We start from the raw sequence: 19238 nt of genomic DNA, 5'->3' as shown, positions 1-19238 counted from the left end.
CAAGACTTTAAGACTTCTACACTTGGTTCGGTAGGACCCGTGCAGAAACAGACCTAATAGATCTATGCCAATGTTTATACTCCAAATGAACCACTTCCAGCCTTGCTTCATCTCAGGGTGTAATCGTATCTTTCTATTCCCTTCTTCCAACATGTAGTTATCTATTTTTTGCAAAATTGCATCTAATCCTCCATCATTTAATTTGGTGGTGAGTTCTGCATTCTCACCATTTCCTTACAAAAAAATTCTTAGATTTATTTATAATTATCGTTTTTACAGCCTTTGGTTTTGGCCTTGCTTGAACCAGAAACTTCTTTATGGTTATGCAAATGATGTAAAGATTTTATTGCCATTCGATCTTGCCTTTTTCAAAGATAAGCTTCAAAGTTAAACAAAACAAATTGAGTGAGTGACCTCTTAATTGAATGACAGACAGCTTCCTTCGTGTGCAGTATTGTCATGACCAATCCCTAAACAAGGTTCCCCAATATCCAGACGGAATACCGCAAATCATTAAATTCGTGGATGAGGATGGTTGAACTCGCTCCCTTTCTTCATTCACTTTCCCCCTCAGTTAGTCGTAACAATGTTGATGCCTTTCTCCCATACCAAATATATCTATGTTTTAATAGGAGCCGTTTAATTGGGCTTTCTTGATTTAAAGAAGAGTGAGTTTATTTGTTTTGAAGCACATCATAAATGCTGAGAAATAAAAAGCAAAATGTATAGACACAGATAAAGGATTCATAAAAGTAATCATAAAATTGGAGAACACCAGAAGTGTTGAGATTGAAACTTAGCGTCAATTTCATGATCATTGGTTTATTTGAAGATTGAATGAGAATTCAGTGAGAATGAGAATTTTTTTGTCATGGTTACTTTCAATGGTTCAGTGCTCAGTGCAAGAGGTGGTATTTTCACCTTTATGTACAGTGCAGTACTGTAGTATCAAATGGCTGTTCCCAAGGTGCAACTTTCACACTATGTTAGATCACATTGCGTGTCAGGTTCCTAGTACATACAGACTAGCAGTAATTCCAGTTTGTATAGTCATGTTGGATATTGTATCACAGGCTGTTGACTGAAGCAAGGGAGGAAATAGCAGGTGTGGAATTTAAAGAACTTTCAATTCCTCTCTGGCCACAGCAGATGTGCTGGTAGACTGGAGGACAGCCAATGCTGTACCAATAAAGGGATAAAACATGAAAATACAGTCTGAGTCAGTCTAACCTCGCTAGTAGAGAAACTGTTTGAAGGAATTCTGAGCAACACAATTAATCTGCATTTGGAGAGAGACAGGGATTAATCAAGAACGGTCAGCATAGTTTTGTTAAGAGGAGATCAGTTCTGATCATCTTGATTGAATTAGACAAGGAGATAATCAGATGTGCAGGTGAGAAAAATGCTTTTGAAGTAGATGAGATTACTTACAGTGTGGAAACAGGCCCTTCAGCCTAACAAGTCCACAACAAACCCTCTGAAGAGCAACCCACCCAGACCCATTTACGCCTTCACCTAACACTGCGGGCAATTTAGCATGACCAATTCACCTAATCTGCACATATTTGGACTGTGGGAGGAAACCGGAGGACCTGGAGGAAACCCACGCAGACACTGGGAGAATTTGCAAACTCCACACAGACAGTTGTCTGAGGCAGGAATTGCCTCTGGCGCTGTGAGGAAACAGTGCTAACCACTGTGCCACCGTGTCTACTTGGACTTCACTAAGGCTTTTGATAGGGATCCGCATGGGAGATTGATAGCAAAAGTAAGAGACCTTGGAATCCAAGAAAATTTGGTAAATTAGATCCTCAATTTGCTGAGTGACAGGAAGCTGATGGTTGAGGAGAGTTTTTCCAGTCAGTCAGTGTTGGAGCCCTGGTTGTTTGTGGTATATTAATGATTTAGATTTGAATGTGGGAGGTTGATCAGTAAGTTTGCAGATGATAAAAGAATTGGTGGGTTGGTAAATAATTAGAAGGATTGCCTTGAATTGCAAGAAAACATGGACAGGGTGGTCAGATGAGCTGATAAGTGGTAAATGGAATTCAATCCAGATAAATGTGAGGTGATGAGCTTGGGCAGGACAAACAAGGCAAAGGAATACATGAATGGTAGAACTCTGGATCAGAGGACCTTGGTGTGTATGTACACTGGTCCCTTAAGGTACCAGGACTGGTTGATAAAGTGGCTAAGAAAGTATAGTCAAGACAGAGAGTTTAAGAGCAAGGAAGTTGTGCTGGAATTGTATAAAACATTGGTTTGGCAACAGCTGGAGGATGTATGCAGTTCTAGAATCCATATTGTAAGAGGGACGTGAAAACATTGGCAAGGGTGCACAGGAAATTTGCCAGAATGTTGCCTGGACTGGAGAGTTTTAATTATGAAGAGAGATTGAGCAGACTGGGATTGTTGTTGGAGCAGAGGAGATTGAGATGTATAAAATTAAGAGGCACAAATAGGGTAGACAGGGAAAAAAAGACTTTCCACTTAACGGAGAGATCAGTGACCGGGCATAGATTTAAAGAGAAGCAAAGAGGTCGAGAGGCTATGTGAGGAAAAGCCTTCTTCACCTCAAGGGTGGTCAGAATCTGGAATTCATTGCCTTGTCAGGGTGGAAGAAGCCCTCATAACAAAAGAATTATTTAGATGTGTACTTACGGTGCTAAGGCATTCCAGGTTATGGGCCAAATTGCTGTAAAATGGGAAGGAATATTCCGACAGGCCTTTCTCTGTGCTGTAGACCTCTAATACTTTCTGATCCTAGAAGTGCAAAACACAATCATATCTGCAAGAGATGGCTTCCTGCTCAGCGGGAGTAGGTAGTCAGCTTCTTGTTATCTCTTGCTTTTTTTTTGTTTAAAGTTGCCTCCAACTCTTGTGACCCACTCAGGACAATATGAGACAGCGCCTGAATTTATATTTGCATCATCTTTTGGATCTAATTGTCCTTTTTACAGAAAATAGTGGAATTTAAAGGACAATATGTCTGTAAGTACTGAAGGTTCTAATTAGTCACTGTGTAGGTACATGGCACTTGTGTTACCTTCTCAACACACAACAGATTCTTAAAATTGAACACTTCAATTTTGGTGTTGTTTCCTTCAACATAAATCGATGAGTTATAATTTGTCCTAATTTTGTTAATATGACAATGATGTTTGCAAAATTCTACAGTTATTTTGGCTGACTGCTTCACAGGAGAACACTGTCACGAAACGGTGAAGTGCTGGGCATTGCTTTGTAAAGATTGGCAGGGGAGGGAGGGTGGAGGTAATCTTGCACAATGTGATTGCATTTTCAGTATTTTCTGTATTTATTTCCAGCAAGAGTGGTTATGCTACTGGTTCACAACTCTAAAGGTGTAGCAAACATATGATCAAATGCTAAATAAATGATTATTTGCTGTTTTCAGTTCAGTGATGGCATCTGCTAGGGTCATGAGTTTCTGCTATGGGACTTCATGTGACATAAGAGGCCAGTTGTTGATGTGCATATCTTTGAACACATGGAGCAGGATGTTCCATGTAGAAGTGGGATCTGGAGTGCAGCATTTTCTTCTTTCACTGTCGCCCACTCTGCCTCAACGTTCAACGTTGGTTCACTGGAGATTGCAGGAGCAGACCATACCTTAAGCCACCAAACAAGACTACTTATAAGCAAATATAAGCTCTGCGGTCCTGCTACATTCAGTTGTGAACGTTACTAAGCTGAAGAATGTGTTGCTGGAAAAGCGCAGCAGGTCAGGCAGCATTCGAGGAGCAGGGGAATTGACGTTTCGGGCATAAGCCCTTCTTCAGGAATGAGGAAGCTGTGCCAAGCAGGCTAAGATAAAAGGTGGAGAGGAGGGACTTGGAGGAGGGGCATTGGGAATGCGATAGGGTGGAAGAAGGTTAAGGTGAGGATGATAGGCCGGAGAGGGGGTGTGGGCGGAGAGGTTGGGAAGAAGATTGCAGGTCAAGAAGGCGGTGCTGAGTCCGAGAGTTGGGACTGAGATAAGATGGGAAGGGAAATGAGGAAGCTGGAGAAATCTGAGTTCATCCCTTGTGGTTGGAGGGTTCCTAGGCGGAAGATGAGGCGCTCTTCCTCCAGGCATCGTGTTGCCATGGTCTGGCGATGGAGGAGGCCAAGGACCTGCATGTCCTTGGCGGAGTGGGAGGGGGAGTTAAAGTGTTCAGCCCCATTGCGATTGGGTTGGTTGGTGCGGGTGTCCCAGAGGTGTTCTCTGAAATGTTCCGCAAGTAGGCGGCCTGTCTCCCAATGTAGAGGAGGCCACATCGGGTGCAGCGCTTGCAGTAAATGATGTGTGTGGAGGTGCAAGTGAATTTGTGACGGATATGGAAGGATCTCTTGGGGCCTTGGATGGAAGTGAGGGGGGAGGTGTGGGCGCAAGTTTTGCATTTCTTGTGGTTGCAGGGGAAGGTGGCGGGAGTGGAGGTTGGGTTGGTTTGGGGTGTGGGCCTGACGAGGAAGTCGCGAAGGGAGTGGTCTTTCTGGAACGCTGATAGGGGAGGGGAGGGAAATATATCCTTGGTGGTGGGGTCTGTTTGGAGGTGGCGAAAATTATGAAGGATGATACGATGTATCTGGAGGTTGGTGGGATGGTAGGTGAGGACCAGTGGGGTTCTGTCTTGGTGACAATAGGAGGGGCGGGGTTCAAGGGCAGAGGAGTGGGAAGTGGAGGAAATGCGGTGGAGAGCATCATCAACCACTTCTGGGGGGGAATTGTGGTCTTTGAAGAAGGAGGCCATCTGGGTTGTTCGGTATTGGAATTGGTCCTCCTGGAAGCAGATGCAACGGAGGCGAAGGAATTGGGAATATGGGATGGCGTTTTTACAGGGGTCAGGGTGGGAGGAGGTGTAATCTAGGTAGCTGTGGGAGTCGGTCAGTTTATAGTAAATGTCAGTGTTGAGTCGGTCGCCCAAGATAGAAATGAAGAGGTCTCGGAAGGGGAGGGAGGAGTCTGAGACGGTCCAGGTAAATTTGAAGGTGGAAGGTGTTAGTAAATTGGATGAACTGTTCAACCTCCTCATAGGAGCATGAGGTAGCTCCAATACAGTCATCGATGTAGCGGAGGAAAAGGTGGGGGGTGGTGCCAGTGTAGCTGCGGATGTTTAATGTATGGATTCCTCTGAGGATGAAGAACAGTAGAGGTCCTTTGCAGGTCTGTGAGAGTGTTGTCCTGAGCTGGAGTAGGTCTGACTGCAGGGAATGTAGGTCACGACGCATGGCTGCAAGCGTGGAGCGGAGGATCCGGAGGGAGGTCTGTTGCTGGAGGCTTCGGATTTGTTGCAGGTACTGTTGTCCTGGTTGGGTCCAAATTTTGTTGGCCTGAACGTAGTCCGGAGCCCATACGGGGTCAGTCTGTTCTGTAGACAGGTGCTGAGGAAAGAGATGTGGCTGTGGTAGCGAGTCTGTTTGAGGACGTGGCTGAAGAGCTTCAGGGCAGAGGAGATGACCGGGGGTACAGTGAGAGAGGGACTCACTGAAATCCTTGTAGAGGGAGGAAGAGAGCTTCTTCAAGGAAGGCATCCTTGCAAGAGGATTCGCAGTAGGTTAAAATCAACTAGGAGAAAGGACTGCAGATGCTGGAGATCGGAGCTAAAAAATGTGTTGCTGGAAAAGCGCAGCAGGTCAGGCAGCATTCGGGGAGCAGGAGAATCAACGTTTCAGGTATAGGCCCTACTTCAGGAATGAGGAAGGTGTGCCAAGCAGGCTAAGATAAAAGGTAGGGAGGAGAGACTTGGGGGATGGGCATTGGGAATGCGATAGGTGGAAGGAGCTTAAGGTGAGGGTGATAGGCCGGAGAAGGGGTGGGGGCGGAGAGGTCGGGAAGAAGATTGCAGGTGAAGAGAGTGGTGCTGAGTCCGAGGGTTGGGACTGAGACAATCCATAGACAGGTGCTGAGGAAGGAGATGTGGCTGTGGTCCGTAGACAGGTATCTCAGTCCCAACCCTCGGACTCAGCAACTTCTTGACCTGCTCCGCCCCCACCCCCTCTCCAGCCTATCACTCTCACCTTAACCTCCTTCCACCTATCGCATTCCCAAGCCCCTCCTCCCTACTTTTTATCTTAACCTGCTTGCCGCGCCTTCCTCATTCCTGAAGAAGGGCTTATGCCCAAAACGTTGATTCTCCTGCTCCTTGGATGCTGCCTGACCTGCTGCGCTTTTCTAGCAACACATTTTTCAGCTATGATCTCCAGCATCGGCAGTCCTCACTTTCTCCGAGTTGTGAATGGTAGTGGACAGTTAAACAATTTACTGGAGAAGGAGGCTCCACAAAAAATCTCCATTCTCAGTGATGGGACAGCACAGCTGTGCAAAAGGTAAGACAGAAGCTTTCACAGGAATCTACAGCCAGAAGTGCCATTTGGATGATCCCTCTTGGCCTCCTTCAGTGGTCCCCAGCATAATAGATACCAGTTTTCAGCCAAATTGATTCTCTCCACGTGATATCAAGAAATAGATTGGAGACTCTGGATACTGCAAAGGCTACCCACCCTGACAATATTTCAGCAATTGTACTAAAAGCTTGTAGTCCAGAACCTGCCAATCCTTAGCCAAGCTGTTCCAATACAAATCCAACTTGGCCAATGATGGCCACATCATCTACTCTCAATCATCTCTAAAGTGATGGAAACTGTCATCAATCGTGAGACTCAGTTTGGATTCTGCCAAGGACACCCAGCTCCTGACCTCATTTTAGCCTTGGTTCAAATATGAACAAAAGGGCTGAATTCCAGAGATGAGGTGAGAGTCACAGCCCTTGACATCATTTGACCAAGTGTGGCATCAAGAAGCCCTAACAAAGCTGGAATCAGTGGGTATCAGGAGGCAAACTTTTCGATGGTTGGAGTCATACCTGGTATATAGGCAGATCGTCATGATTGTTGGAGGTCAGTCATCTCAGCTCCAGGCCATCCCTGCAGGAGTTCCTCAGGGTAGTGTCCAACACCCAACCATCATCAGCCGCTTCATTAATGACCTTCCCTCCATCATAAGACCAGAAGTGGGGATTTCTAACAATGATTGCACGATGTTCAGCGCCATTCACAAACTACTCAGATACTGAAGCAGACTCAAATTCCCCTCCTAACCTCTCACCATCCTGACTTGGAAATATATCAGCATTCCTTCACAGTCACTGGGTCAAAGCCCTGGAATTCCCTCGGTAATGGCATTGTGGGTCAACCCACAGCAGGTGGACTGCAGCAGTTCAAGAAGGCAGCTCACCACCTCCTTTTCAGAGGGCAACTAGGAATGGGCAATAAATGCTGGCCAGCCTGCGACACACACATCCCACAAATGAATATATAAAAAACTTAAGGTATTTGGACTTGAAGCCTGTTCCAGCTTGATGGACAAATTGTCACCATTCTAAATGATTGGTAACAAGCACCTCCCTGTCATTAGTGTTAGTACTGTTGTGCTTCAACAAGAGCTTCAGAGTCTTTTTGTAATGTTTTCCTTCTCCTTCATTGGAACAGAGCCAGCTTGAAAACTTAAGAGAAAAAGATGGGGAGACATTTCTTGGCCATTGAAACAGTGTGCATTCACCCATTGCTCATTTTGCCTCGAAGAACAGTCATATTTGTTCTACACGCCCCACACTGAAAGATGTGGTAGAGATTGTTGTTGAGATTTCTTGTGTGCTCTTACATGTCATTAATACACAGTTTCAGGTCTTTCTGCAGTACAGATGTAAGATTATGGCACTAACTGTGTTCAGTAGGACCTTTCTTGACTCTAGATTGTTTTATTTTAGGTTTAGATTTATTGTCATATGTATGTACAAAAATAAAGTGAAAAGTGTTTTTTGCATATTATATACAACCTGTCGTCAGACTCCAGCACTGTCTTGAAACACTGAATAGAATGCAAGATTTTACTGCAATCGAGTTCACCTTCCCTCCTCCTCTTGTTCCTCCTCTGCTGCTTCCCTAGTCACTGCTTAAACTCGACCGGAGTCTCTGAAACAGGCTCTGTCCTCCCTATAAAGGTCTCTGTAACAAGCTCTGCAATCTCGGTTATGGTTTTGCAATGCTCTCCACCTTCATCTGCCACCGTCCACACTTCAAAGAAAAGAGCAAAAGCAACAATAATTTTAAAAAAGGAGAAAGAAAGCTGGGAGGCAGCCAAATTCCATTCTACCATGCCACCATCTTGTACTTGCAGAGGTCTTTGTTGTCAATCACCCACTGTTGTATATTGTAGAAAAGTGAGCTAGGACAGCTGGTCCAGCATTGGATCTTCTTGTCAATGTCTCCCTTCTGAGAGAGGTGGCTACCATGGTAACAGAAAATGCTCTGCGTCTGTAACCTGGGACATGGAATATTAATTGATCAGACCTGAATTGATATGGGTTTTGTTCTGGCAGTATTCAACAACTGGACAAACCTCTTTTGTGCAAAATTCAAGAGTCTGAGCATAGATTGCAAATCTGACTCTGAGTGGACAGTGGGCAGTGACACTGCAGTCATTTGCACACTGTAGGAGTTGTATGTAAGGTCCTAAGAAATAGAAACAGGAGTAGGCAGTTCAGCTCCACCTACAATTAAGATCATGGCTAACCTGAAACTCCTCACTTCCTCTTTCCTGCCTTTTCCTGTAACTCTTGATTCCCATCCTGATCAAGAAAAGGTCTATCTCAGCTTTAAATATACACAAGGACTGTGTCCCCACAGCTCTCTATGGCAAGGAGTTTCAAAGGCTCCCAATCCTCAGAAGGAATTTCTTCTGTTTTAGTCATAAATTGGTACGTCTAAATTCTGTAACTGTGCCCTCTGTTCCTAGACTCTTCCACGAAGGTGAACATTCTCTCAGCGTTTACCCTGTCAACCGCCTTAGAATTCTCTATGCTTCAATGAGATCATGTAGCATTTTTCTAAATTCCAATGAGTAGAGTCCCAACCTGTTTAACCTTTGTTCAAAAGACAGTCCCTCCATACTGGAATCATCTGAGTGAACCTTCTCTGAATTGTCTCCAATGAAATAATGTCTTTCCTTAAATAAGGGGACCAAACTGCTCACAGCAGTCAAGGTGAGATCTGGCCAACAACTTGTACAAGACTTCCCTACACTTGTACGCCAGCATCTTGAAATATGAGACAAGATTCCAATTGCACCTGTCTGTCAGCTTTCTGTGTTTTGTGCGCAAGTACTACAAGTACCTTTGTGTTGCAACTTTCCACAGTTTTTCTCCAATCAAGTAATATCCTGTTCATTTGTTCTCCCTTCCAAAATGAACAACTTCATATTTCCCCACATTATACTCTGTTTGCCAACTATATGTCCCCTTACTTAACCTACCTCTGTCTCAGCCAACTGTTCGTATCCCTCTCGCAACTTGCCTTTCAAGAATAAAAGGTAGACAAAGAGGAGGTTGGAAGAACACAAGCCAGACAGCATCAGGAGGTGGAGAGTTAACATTTCGGGTGTAACCCTTCAGGACCCTTCAAGAATTAAAAAACAAGAACAGAGGATGCTGCTGAGAAGCAACTGAGGAGGATTCTGGGAGGGATCAGCTCAGTCACCATGACCAAGGAGGGGACTGCAGAAGAGGTGGTGTCAGTGAACACTGTAAGAGTATCAAGCAAAGTGCGCTGCTGAGAAGCGATTGAGGAGAGTTCTGGGAGGAGTTGGCTCAGACACTGCAACCGAGGAGGGGTACACAGGAGCGGTGGCATCAGTAAAAGCTGCAAGAGCACCGAACATAGGGTACTGCTGAGAAGTGACTAAGGATAATTCTGGGAGGATTTGGATCTGTCGTCAGCAACTGCCCGTGAATAAAGAAAAAGAGAGGCAAGCTATAGCAGAATGGCCATTTTTGGAGCAACCATTTTGAGAAGGGTTGCTTGATGGTTGAAATGCTGCAGCCGGTTTAAGTGTAGGCTTTGGTAAATAGAGTGGTCAGCAACAAGATATGGGTGTGATAAGCTTCTGTTCTTCGGCTTAGTGTAAAGGGGTAGAGGTGGCAGTTGAGGCAGTGGTATGCTCCTGCCAGATGTGGGAGATCAGGGAACAGTCTCGTGTCCCTGAGGACAATGTCTACAGGAATTGCGACCGGCTGCAGCTCCTCACAGACATTGGAGAGTCACTTGGACACAGTGAGGAGCTTACATGGGCCAGAGAGTGTAATAGACACTAGTTATGGGGAGGTGGTCACACCGCAGGTTCAGTCAAGTAGTTAGGTGACCACTAGGAGAGGTAGGCAAGTAGTGCAGGAGTTACCTATTGCTTTTGTGCTCTCTAACCGGTGTACTGTTTTGGATACTGTTGTGAGGGGATAGCCTCTCAAGCATGACAGCAGCAGTCTGGCCTGTCGCACCATGACTGCCTCTGCTGTACAGCAGGATTGAGCAAAGTCCAAGCAAGCGTTTAGAAGTAGGGGACTCATTAGGTGCAAAGGTGGGCGTATCTGTGGCTGCAATCAAGACTCCACGATGGTATGTTGCTTCCCTGGTGGCAGGGTCAAGGATGTCGCTGAGAAGTTGCATGAAATTCATGAAAGAGGAATAGTGAACTGTCATTGACATGGTACCAATGACATGGGTAGGAAAAGAGATTAGGTCCTAAAGAGTGATTGTAAGGAGTTAGGTAGAAGTGTAAAATGCAGGACCTTAAGGGTAGAATTATAGTAATTCATAGAATCATAGAATCCCAACAGAGTGGAAACAGACCATTCGACCCAATAGGTCCACACCGACCCTTTGAAAAGCCTCCCCCCGCCCCCCGCAGACCTATCCCCCACCCTACATTTCTGGGATTTACATATTAATCAATCAAAACCTGCATCACCATTGTAAGTGATGAAAGACTTAACAGCAATCTTGGTTTGCTCAATACATTGCATCAGTTGTATGACACTTCCACTGGCACTTCCACACCGTATATTTCACATGGCTAACCCACCTAACGTGCACATCCATGTTCGCTGTGAGCAATTTATTATGGTCAATCCATCTTATCTGCACATCTTTGGACTGTGGGAGGAAACAGGAGTACCCAGCAGAAACCAACGCAGACACAGGGAGAATGTGCAAATTCAGCACAGATGGTCTCCCAGGGATGGAATCAAACTCTGCTCCCTGGCGCTGTGAGGCGGCAGTGTTGACAACTGAGCCACCATTCTGATTTCCGGTGCCACGTGTTCGAGTGAGTAGGAATAGGAAGGTTTGGCAGATGAATGCAGGCTTGAGAGTTGGTGCAGGGGATAGGGGTTCAGATTCTTGGATCATTGGGATCTCTTCAGGGGGAGAGATGACCTGTACAAGAGGGACAGATTGCACTTGGACTGCAGGGGAACCAATACTCTAGCTAGATTTGCTAAGCCACTCGGAATCCAAAGCTTTAGGGAGACAAAACAAAAGGTTGAGGGCAGTACAGAGATTAATGAGAGTAAGTTAAATAGTAAAACAGCAGCATTGACAAGGCAAGCAAGAACATGGCAGGAAGCAAGGGAAGCCTGGCTTAAACTGCATTTATTTCAGGTAAGGCAAATGATCTCCAGGCATGAACTGGTGTGTGGGACTGGGATATTATAGATATTACAGAAACATGGATGAGGGAAGGATGGGGTTGTCAGTGCAATGTTCCAGGGTACAAATCCTATAGGAAGGATAGAAGAAGAGACAAGAGAGGAGGAGTTGTGTTTTAGCTTAGGGAGAACATCATAGAACGACAGAAAGAGTTGAAAGTTCGTTGTCTGAGTCTATATGCATTGAACTGAGAAATAAAAAGGGAGCATTATATTGATGGCATTGTACTATAGACCCACCAATTGCCAGCAGGAGCTTGAGCAGCAAGTTTGTAAGGAAATTATAAATAGCTGCAAGAATAATAGGGTTGTATTAGCAGATTTTTAACTTGCTTAACATCGACTGAGACTACCATACTGTTAGCAGCTTGGATGGAGAAAATCTATTGAATGTGTTCAGGAAGAATTTCTTAGGGAATATGTAGATGGTCATACTAGACAAGGGGCACAACTTGACCTCCTCTTGGTAAATAAGGCAGGGCAAGCAACGAAGTGTTAGTAGGGGAAGGCTTTGGGACAGTGAACGTAATTCCATTAGTCTTAAAATAACTGTGGAAAAGACTAGGTCTGATCCACAAGTTAAAGTTCTAAATTGGGACAAGGCCAATTTTGATGGTCTTAGACAAGAACTTTCAAAAGTTAATTGGGAGAGGCTGTTTGCAGGCTGGTAAGTGGGAGGTTTTCAGAACTGTATTAATGAGGTTTCAGGATCAGTATGTTCCCATTAGAGTGGCTCGGTGGCACAGTGATTAGCGCCACTGCCTCACAGCGCCAGAGACTCGGGTTCAATTCCCACCAGGTGGGAGTTTGCACATTCTCCCCCTGTCTACGTGGGTTTCCTCCGGGTGCTCGGGTTTCCTTCCACAGTCCCACAGGTGAATTGGCTATGCTAAATTGCCCGTAGTGTTAGGTGAAGGGGTAAATGTAGGGGAATGGGTCTGGGTGGGTTGCTCTTCGGAGGGTCGGTGTGGACTTGTGGGCCGAAGGGCCAGATTCCACTCTGTAAGTAATCTAATCAGAGTGAAGGTAAGGCTGACAACAGAAGGAAACCCTGGATGACTTGAGTTATTGAGCCCCTGGTCTTTACACATTAGATATGTCTGTTTCTTAAACAGCTGGGATCAACTGAATTCCTTGAGTATAGAGGTTGACGAAGTATACTTAAAAGAGAAATCAGAAGGGCTAAGCTACAAAGGTTCACGAGATGGCTGTTGCAGATAAGGTAAATGAGAATCCAAAGAGATTCTACAAGTACATGAATGGCAAAAGAGTAACTAGGGAGTGAATAGGGCTTCTTAAAGATCAACGAGGTCATCTACGTGTAGAGCCAATAGAGATGGGTGAAATCCTAAATGAATATTCTTATTAGTATTTACTGTCGAGAAAGATATGGATGCGAGGGAACTTGGACAAGTAAATAATGATGTTTTGAAGAGTGTCCATGTCTCAGAAGAGGAGGCGATGAAAGCCTTAAAACGCATTAAGTTAGGTAAATTCCCAGGACTTTGTGGGAGGAGAACACAAATTATAATTGGCTCATCGACAGCCATGAATGAAGTCCTAAAGACTGGAAGGTGCCTAATGTGCTGTTAATTTAAAAAAGTTGCATGGAAAATGCCTGGAAACTACAGATCAGTGAGTCTGATGTCTGTGGTGGGTAAGTTATTCGAGGGGATTCTGAGAATCAGGCATTTGGAGAGGATTCATTTTGCTTCATCCACGGTAAATCAATTCTCATAACTTTGAGTTTTTTTTTGAAGGGGTGACTAAGAAAGGTAGATACGGACAGTGCGGTAGACATTGTCTACATGGACTTCAGCAAGCCTTTGACAAGGTACCGCATGGTAGTTTGTTGAGTAAGGTTGAATCTCACAGGATCCTGGGAGAGCTAGCCAATTGGATACAAAATTGGCTTGACAGAAGACTGGTGGTGGAAGAGGGTTGTTTTTTAGACTGGAGGCCCATGTCACAGGGATCCTTGCTGGGTCCACTGTTATCATCATTGATATAAATGATTTAGATGAGAATTTAGAAAGTGTGGTTAATAAGTTTCTGAATGGCAGCAAGATTGATGATGTCTTGGACAGCAAAGAGGGAGATTTGCTCATGTGGTTAGGGAGGGTTTAAACTAATTTGGTGGGGGGGGGGGTGGGAATCAGAGCTAAATACCTGAGGGGAGGCAGTTGCAGATGGGGTAGTGACAGGACGTAGTAAATCTGTCGGGAAGGTTTCCCATGTGATGAAAACAAGGATTGGTTAAAGTGAGTCTGCTTTAACGCAAGGAGCGTCAGAAATAAGAGTGACTAACTTAGAGCATGGATCAATACTTGGGGCTATGATGTTGTGGCCATAACGGAGACGTGGGTTTCACAGGGACAGGAATGGTTGCTTGATGTTCCAGGGTTTAGAATTTTGAAAAAGAACAGTGAGGGTAGAAAAAGAGTAGGGGGTGTAGCATTTGCTAATCATAGAGTGTGTCACATCTACAGAAATGAAAGTTGTTGAGGAAAGTTTGTCTACTGAGTCATTATGGGTGGAAGGTAGGAATAGAACGGGAACAAGCCACCTCACTGGGTTTTTTATTTTACAAACCCCTTCATAGCAGTAGAGAGATTGAAGAACTGATGGGTCGGCAGATTTTGTTATGGGTGATTTCAATTTTCCCAATATCGACTGAAACCTCTTTAATGCAGATGGTTAGATGGAGCTGTTTTGACCAGGTGTGTTTAGGAGGGTTTCCTTACTCAGTATGTAAACAGACTGACGAGGGAAGAGGCCATTTTAGATTTGGTGCTCAGCAATGAGCAATGAGCCAGGACAGGTGTCAGATCTTGCAGTGTGAGAACACTTTGGTGACAGTGATCGCAACTGCCTTATATTTACCATAGCCTTGGAGAGGGAAAGGAACAGTTACCAAGGGAAGATATTTAATTGGGGAAAAGGAAATTATGATGCTATCAGACAGGGATTGGGAAGTACAGACTGGGAGCAATAGTTACACAGAAAGGGCACAGCAGACATGTGGAGACTATTTAAGGAGGAGTTGTTGCTAGTGATGCACGAATTTGTTCCTCTGAGACACATAAGAAGGGGTAAGATTAAGGAGCCTTAGATGACAAGAACAGAGGAGCTTCTCGTCAAAAGGAAGAAGGCAGCTTACATAAGGTGGAGGAAGCAAGGATCTAGCACAGCTTTAGAGGATTACAGGCTTACTGGAAAGGAGCTCAGAAATGGACTGAGGGGGCATAAAAAAGACTTGGCGTGAAGTATTAGGGAGAACTCAAAGGCATTATACTCATACGTGAGGAATAAGAGAATGATCAGGGAGAAGGTAGGGCCGATCAAGGAACTTATGCGTGATAGTGGAAGCCCTAAATGAGTTTTTTACTTCAGTTTTCACTAAGGAAAGGGACCTTGTTGTGAATGAGAATTTCGAGGAGCTGGGATAGAACATATAGAACATAGAAGGATACAGCGCAGTACAGGCCCTTCGGCCCTCGATGTTGCGCCGACCGAATCCTACCTAACCTATACTAACCCAATAACTTCCAAATGCCTATCCAATGCCCGCTTAAATGACCATAAAGAAGGAGAGTTCACCACTGATACGGGCAGGGCATTCCATGAACTCACAACCCGCTGTGTGAAGAATCTACCCCTAACATCTGTCCTATACCTACCACCCCTTAATTTAAAGCTATGTCCCCTAGTAACACCTGACTCCATTAGCGGTAAAAGGTTCTTAGTATCTACCCTATCTAAACCCCTAATCATCTTATACACTTCTATCAGATCTCCCCTAAACCTTCTCTTCTCCAATGAGAACAGCCCCAAGTGCCTCAGCCTTTCCTCATAAGATTTTCCTACCATTCCAGGCAACATCCTGGTAAACCTCCTCTGCACTCGTTCTAAAGCTTCCACATCCTTCCTATAGTATGGCGACCAAAACTGCACACAATACTCCAGATGAGGCCTCACCAGAGTCTTATACAACTGCAACATGACCTCAGGACTCCGGAACTCAATTCCTCTGCCAATAAAGCCCAGTACACCATATGCCTTCCTCACAGCACTATTTACCTGGGTGGCAACTTTCAGAGATCTGTGTACATAGACACCAAGATCCCTCTGCTCATCCACACTACCAAGTAGCCTACCATTAGCCCAGTAATCCATCATCTTGTTATTCCTACCAAAGTGAACGACTTCGCACTTAGCTACATTGAATTCCATTTGCCACATTTCCGCCCAGCTCTGCAACTTATCTATATCCCGCTGTAACCTACCACTTCCTTCCTCACTATCCACAACTCCACCGACTTTTGTGTCATCCGCAAACTTGCTTACCCAGCTTTCAAGTCTTTCCTCTAGATCATTTATAAAGATAACAAAAAGCAATGGTCCCAAAACAGATCCTTGTGGTACACCGCTAGTAACTGCGCTCCAAGATGAACATAATCCATCAACTACTACCCTCTGTCTCCTTCCAGCCAGCCAATTCCTAATCCAAACCTCTAATGTATCCTCAATGCCATACCTCCGAAGTTTTAGCATTAGCCTACCATGGGGAACCTTATCGAACGCCTTATTAAAATCCATATACACAACATCTACTGCTTTACCCTCATCCACTTCCTTAGTCACCTTCTCAAAGAACTCAATAAGGTTTGTGAGGCACGACCTGCCCTTCACAAAACCATGCTGGCTATCCCTGATCACGTTATTCCTACCCAGATGTTCATAAATCTTATCCCTTACCATTCTCTCTAAGACTTTGCCCACCACTGAAGTCAGACTCACTGGCCTATAGTTACTAGGGCTATCCCTACTCCCTTTCTTGAACAAAAATGATGATGAAGTTGATGTGCTGGAAATTTTGGCAATCCCAGGGCCAGACCAGATTTATCCTAGGCTGCTCCAGGAAGCGAGAAAGGAGGTTGCTAAGCCGTTGGCGAAGATCTTTGCTTCCTCCCTCTCCATGGGAGTCATACCAGAGGATTGGAAGGAAGCGAATGTTGTTGCTGTTTTCAAGAAGAGTAATAGGGAAATCCCTGACAATTACAGACCAGTCAATCTTATCTCTGTGGTCAGCAAAGTTTTGGAAAGAATTCTGAAGGATAGGATTTATGACTATTTGGAAAAGCACAGCATGATTAAAAGTAGTCAGCATGTCTTTGTGAGGGAGAAGTCATGCCTCACAAATCTTATTGAGTTCTTTGAGGAGGTGACGAGACAGATCGACGAAGGTCGAGCAGTGGACGTGGTGTGTGTGGACTTCAGCAAGGCATTTGATAGGGTTCCCCATGGTAGGCTCATTAATAAAGTCAGGAAGTATGGTATACAGGGAGATTTGGCTATCTGGATTCAGAATTGGCTGGCTGACAGAAGGCAGAGAATGGTTGTAGATGGAAAATATTCTGCCTGGAGGTCAGTGTTGAGTGGGGTCCTGCAGGGCACTTTTCTTGGGTCTCTGATCTTTGTAATTTTTACAAATGACCTGGATGAGGAGGTTGAGGGGTGGGTTAGTAAATTTGCAGATGACACAAAGATTGGACGTGCCATTTATAGTACCGAGGGCTTTTGCAGGCTGCAGCGTGACATAGACACGATGCAGAGCTCGGCTGAGAAGTGGCAGATGGGAGTTCAACTTGATAAATGCGAAGTGATGCATTTTGGAAGGTTGAACTCGAATGCTGAATACAGGATTAAAGACAGGATTCTTGGCAGTGTGGAGGAACAGAGGGATTTTGGTGTTCAAGTACATAGATCCCTCAAAGCTGCCACCCAAGTGGATAGGGTTGTTAAGAAAACATATGGTGTTTTGGCTTTCATTAACAGGGGGATTGTGTTTAAGAGCCGCAAGGTTTTGCAACAGCTCTACAAGTCCCTGGTGAGACCACACTTGGAATATTGTGTCCAGTTCTGGTCGTTCTACTATAAGAAAGATAGAGGTGCAAAGAAGTTTTACCAGGATGCTGCCTGGACTGGAGGGCTTGCTTTATGAAGAGAGGTTGACTAAGCTCAGACTTTTCTCTCTGGAGAGGAGGAGGAAGAGAGGTGACCTGATCGAAGTATACATGGTAATGAGAGGCTTGGATAGAGTCAGTAGCTAGAGATTCTTCCCCAGGGCAGGATTAACTGGTACAAGGGGTCATAGTTTTAAGATATTAGGAGAAAGGTATAGAGGGGACATCAGAGGAAGGTTCTTTACACAGACAGTTGTGAATGCATGGAATGTGTTACCAGCAGTGGTGGTGGAAGTAGAGTCACTGGGGACATTTAAGCGACTGCACATGGACAGCAGTGAATTGAGGGATGTGTGTTATTTTATTTTATATTAGGATTAATCCTCAGCACAACATTGTGGACCAAATGACCTGTTCTGTGTTGTGCTTTTCTATGTTCTAAAGTTATCTGGAAATGAGGCGAGATCTTGATCAACTGGGCCAGTGGGCTGAGGAATGGCAGATAGAGTTTATTTTAGATAAATGCAAGGCATTGCATTTTGGTACGGCAAACTAGGGCAAAACTTACACAGTCAATGGTCGGGCCCTGAGGATGTTATAGAACAAAGACATCTTGGGGTATAGGTTCATAAGCTTCTTGAAAATGGAGTCACAGGTAGACAGGACAATGGAGAACGCTTTCGGCATACCAGCTTTCATTGGTCGGAGCATTGAGTGCAGGAGTTGCAGTGTCATGTTCAAGAATTTGGTGAGGCCATGTTTGGAGTACTGAGTGCAATACTAGTTGCCCTATGAGTGTGGTCAAAGTATTGATGGTCAATTAAAATTTTCTTAATATTTAAGATAAAGATTTGAGGGAGATTTTTTTTAGATTAGATTACTTACGGTGTGGAAACAGGCCCTGCGGCCCAACAAGTCCACATCGATCCGCCAAAGCACACCCACTCAGACCCATTCCCCTATGTTTACCCCCCCCCCCCATGACATTTACTCTGGCACCTAACACTATGGGCAATTTAGCATGGCCAATTTACCTAACCTGCACATTTTTGGACTGTGGGAGGATACTGGAGCACCCAGAGGAAACCCACGCAGACACGGGGAGAATGTGCAAACTCCACACACAAAGTTGCCCGAGGTGGAAATTGAACCCAGGTCTCTGGCGCTGTGAGGCAGCAGTGCTAACTACTGTGCCACTATGCCACCACTAGTGTAACTTGATTATATGAAAAGAACACTTTTGTTTGGTTGTTATTCTGAACCTTTATGAAATATGCCTAAGAATTGGGGTTCCATCTATTGATCTGTCAATGGCATGTGCAAGTTGTGAGCACATGCCATTGACTGACTGCTGACAAGTGATTTAGTCTCTTCTGTGTGAAATGTCTACTGTAATGGTTGCTCTTTTTTTCTTACTGACTAACTAGGATGTGTTGGTGGTAAACTGCCCAGCTGAATGGATAACTGCAAATCATGTTCTGGCAACATGTAGAACTTCACTGAAAAAACAAGGAGTTATTGGCTTAAATATGGCACCATGTATGAGGACTTTTCTTGAAAGGCTGCCAGTGATGTTGCAAGAGCAATATGCATATGAAAAGGTAGTAAAAATAATAATATTGAAATTAGAATGAAATTATAATATTATTATATGCCAAAACCTGTTGGTAAAGTTATAATGCAATAAAATTTCTAGTATTTGGCACACACAAGGAATGGGAGGTACCAGTTACAT

The 19238-nt window shown here is 44.6% G+C and overlaps 1 protein-coding gene across 1 annotated transcript in view; it reads left to right on the top strand.

The window, feature by feature from the left end:
- The window catches only part of herc1 (HECT and RLD domain containing E3 ubiquitin protein ligase family member 1), a 445291-nt gene that overhangs the window by 355852 nt on the left and 70201 nt on the right, over positions 1 to 19238 (top strand). The window contains exon 60 of the mRNA XM_060853924.1: positions 18931 to 19104. Coding sequence (XP_060709907.1) covers positions 18931 to 19104 — 174 coding nt within the window. The remainder of the gene's footprint in view (positions 1 to 18930; positions 19105 to 19238) is intronic.

Source organism: Hemiscyllium ocellatum, chromosome 42 (genome assembly GCF_020745735.1).
Source record: "Hemiscyllium ocellatum isolate sHemOce1 chromosome 42, sHemOce1.pat.X.cur, whole genome shotgun sequence".
Lineage (NCBI taxonomy): Eukaryota > Metazoa > Chordata > Chondrichthyes > Orectolobiformes > Hemiscylliidae > Hemiscyllium > Hemiscyllium ocellatum.
Note: the sequence above shows the minus strand (reverse complement) of the source record. Positions and strands in the feature narration are given on the sequence as shown.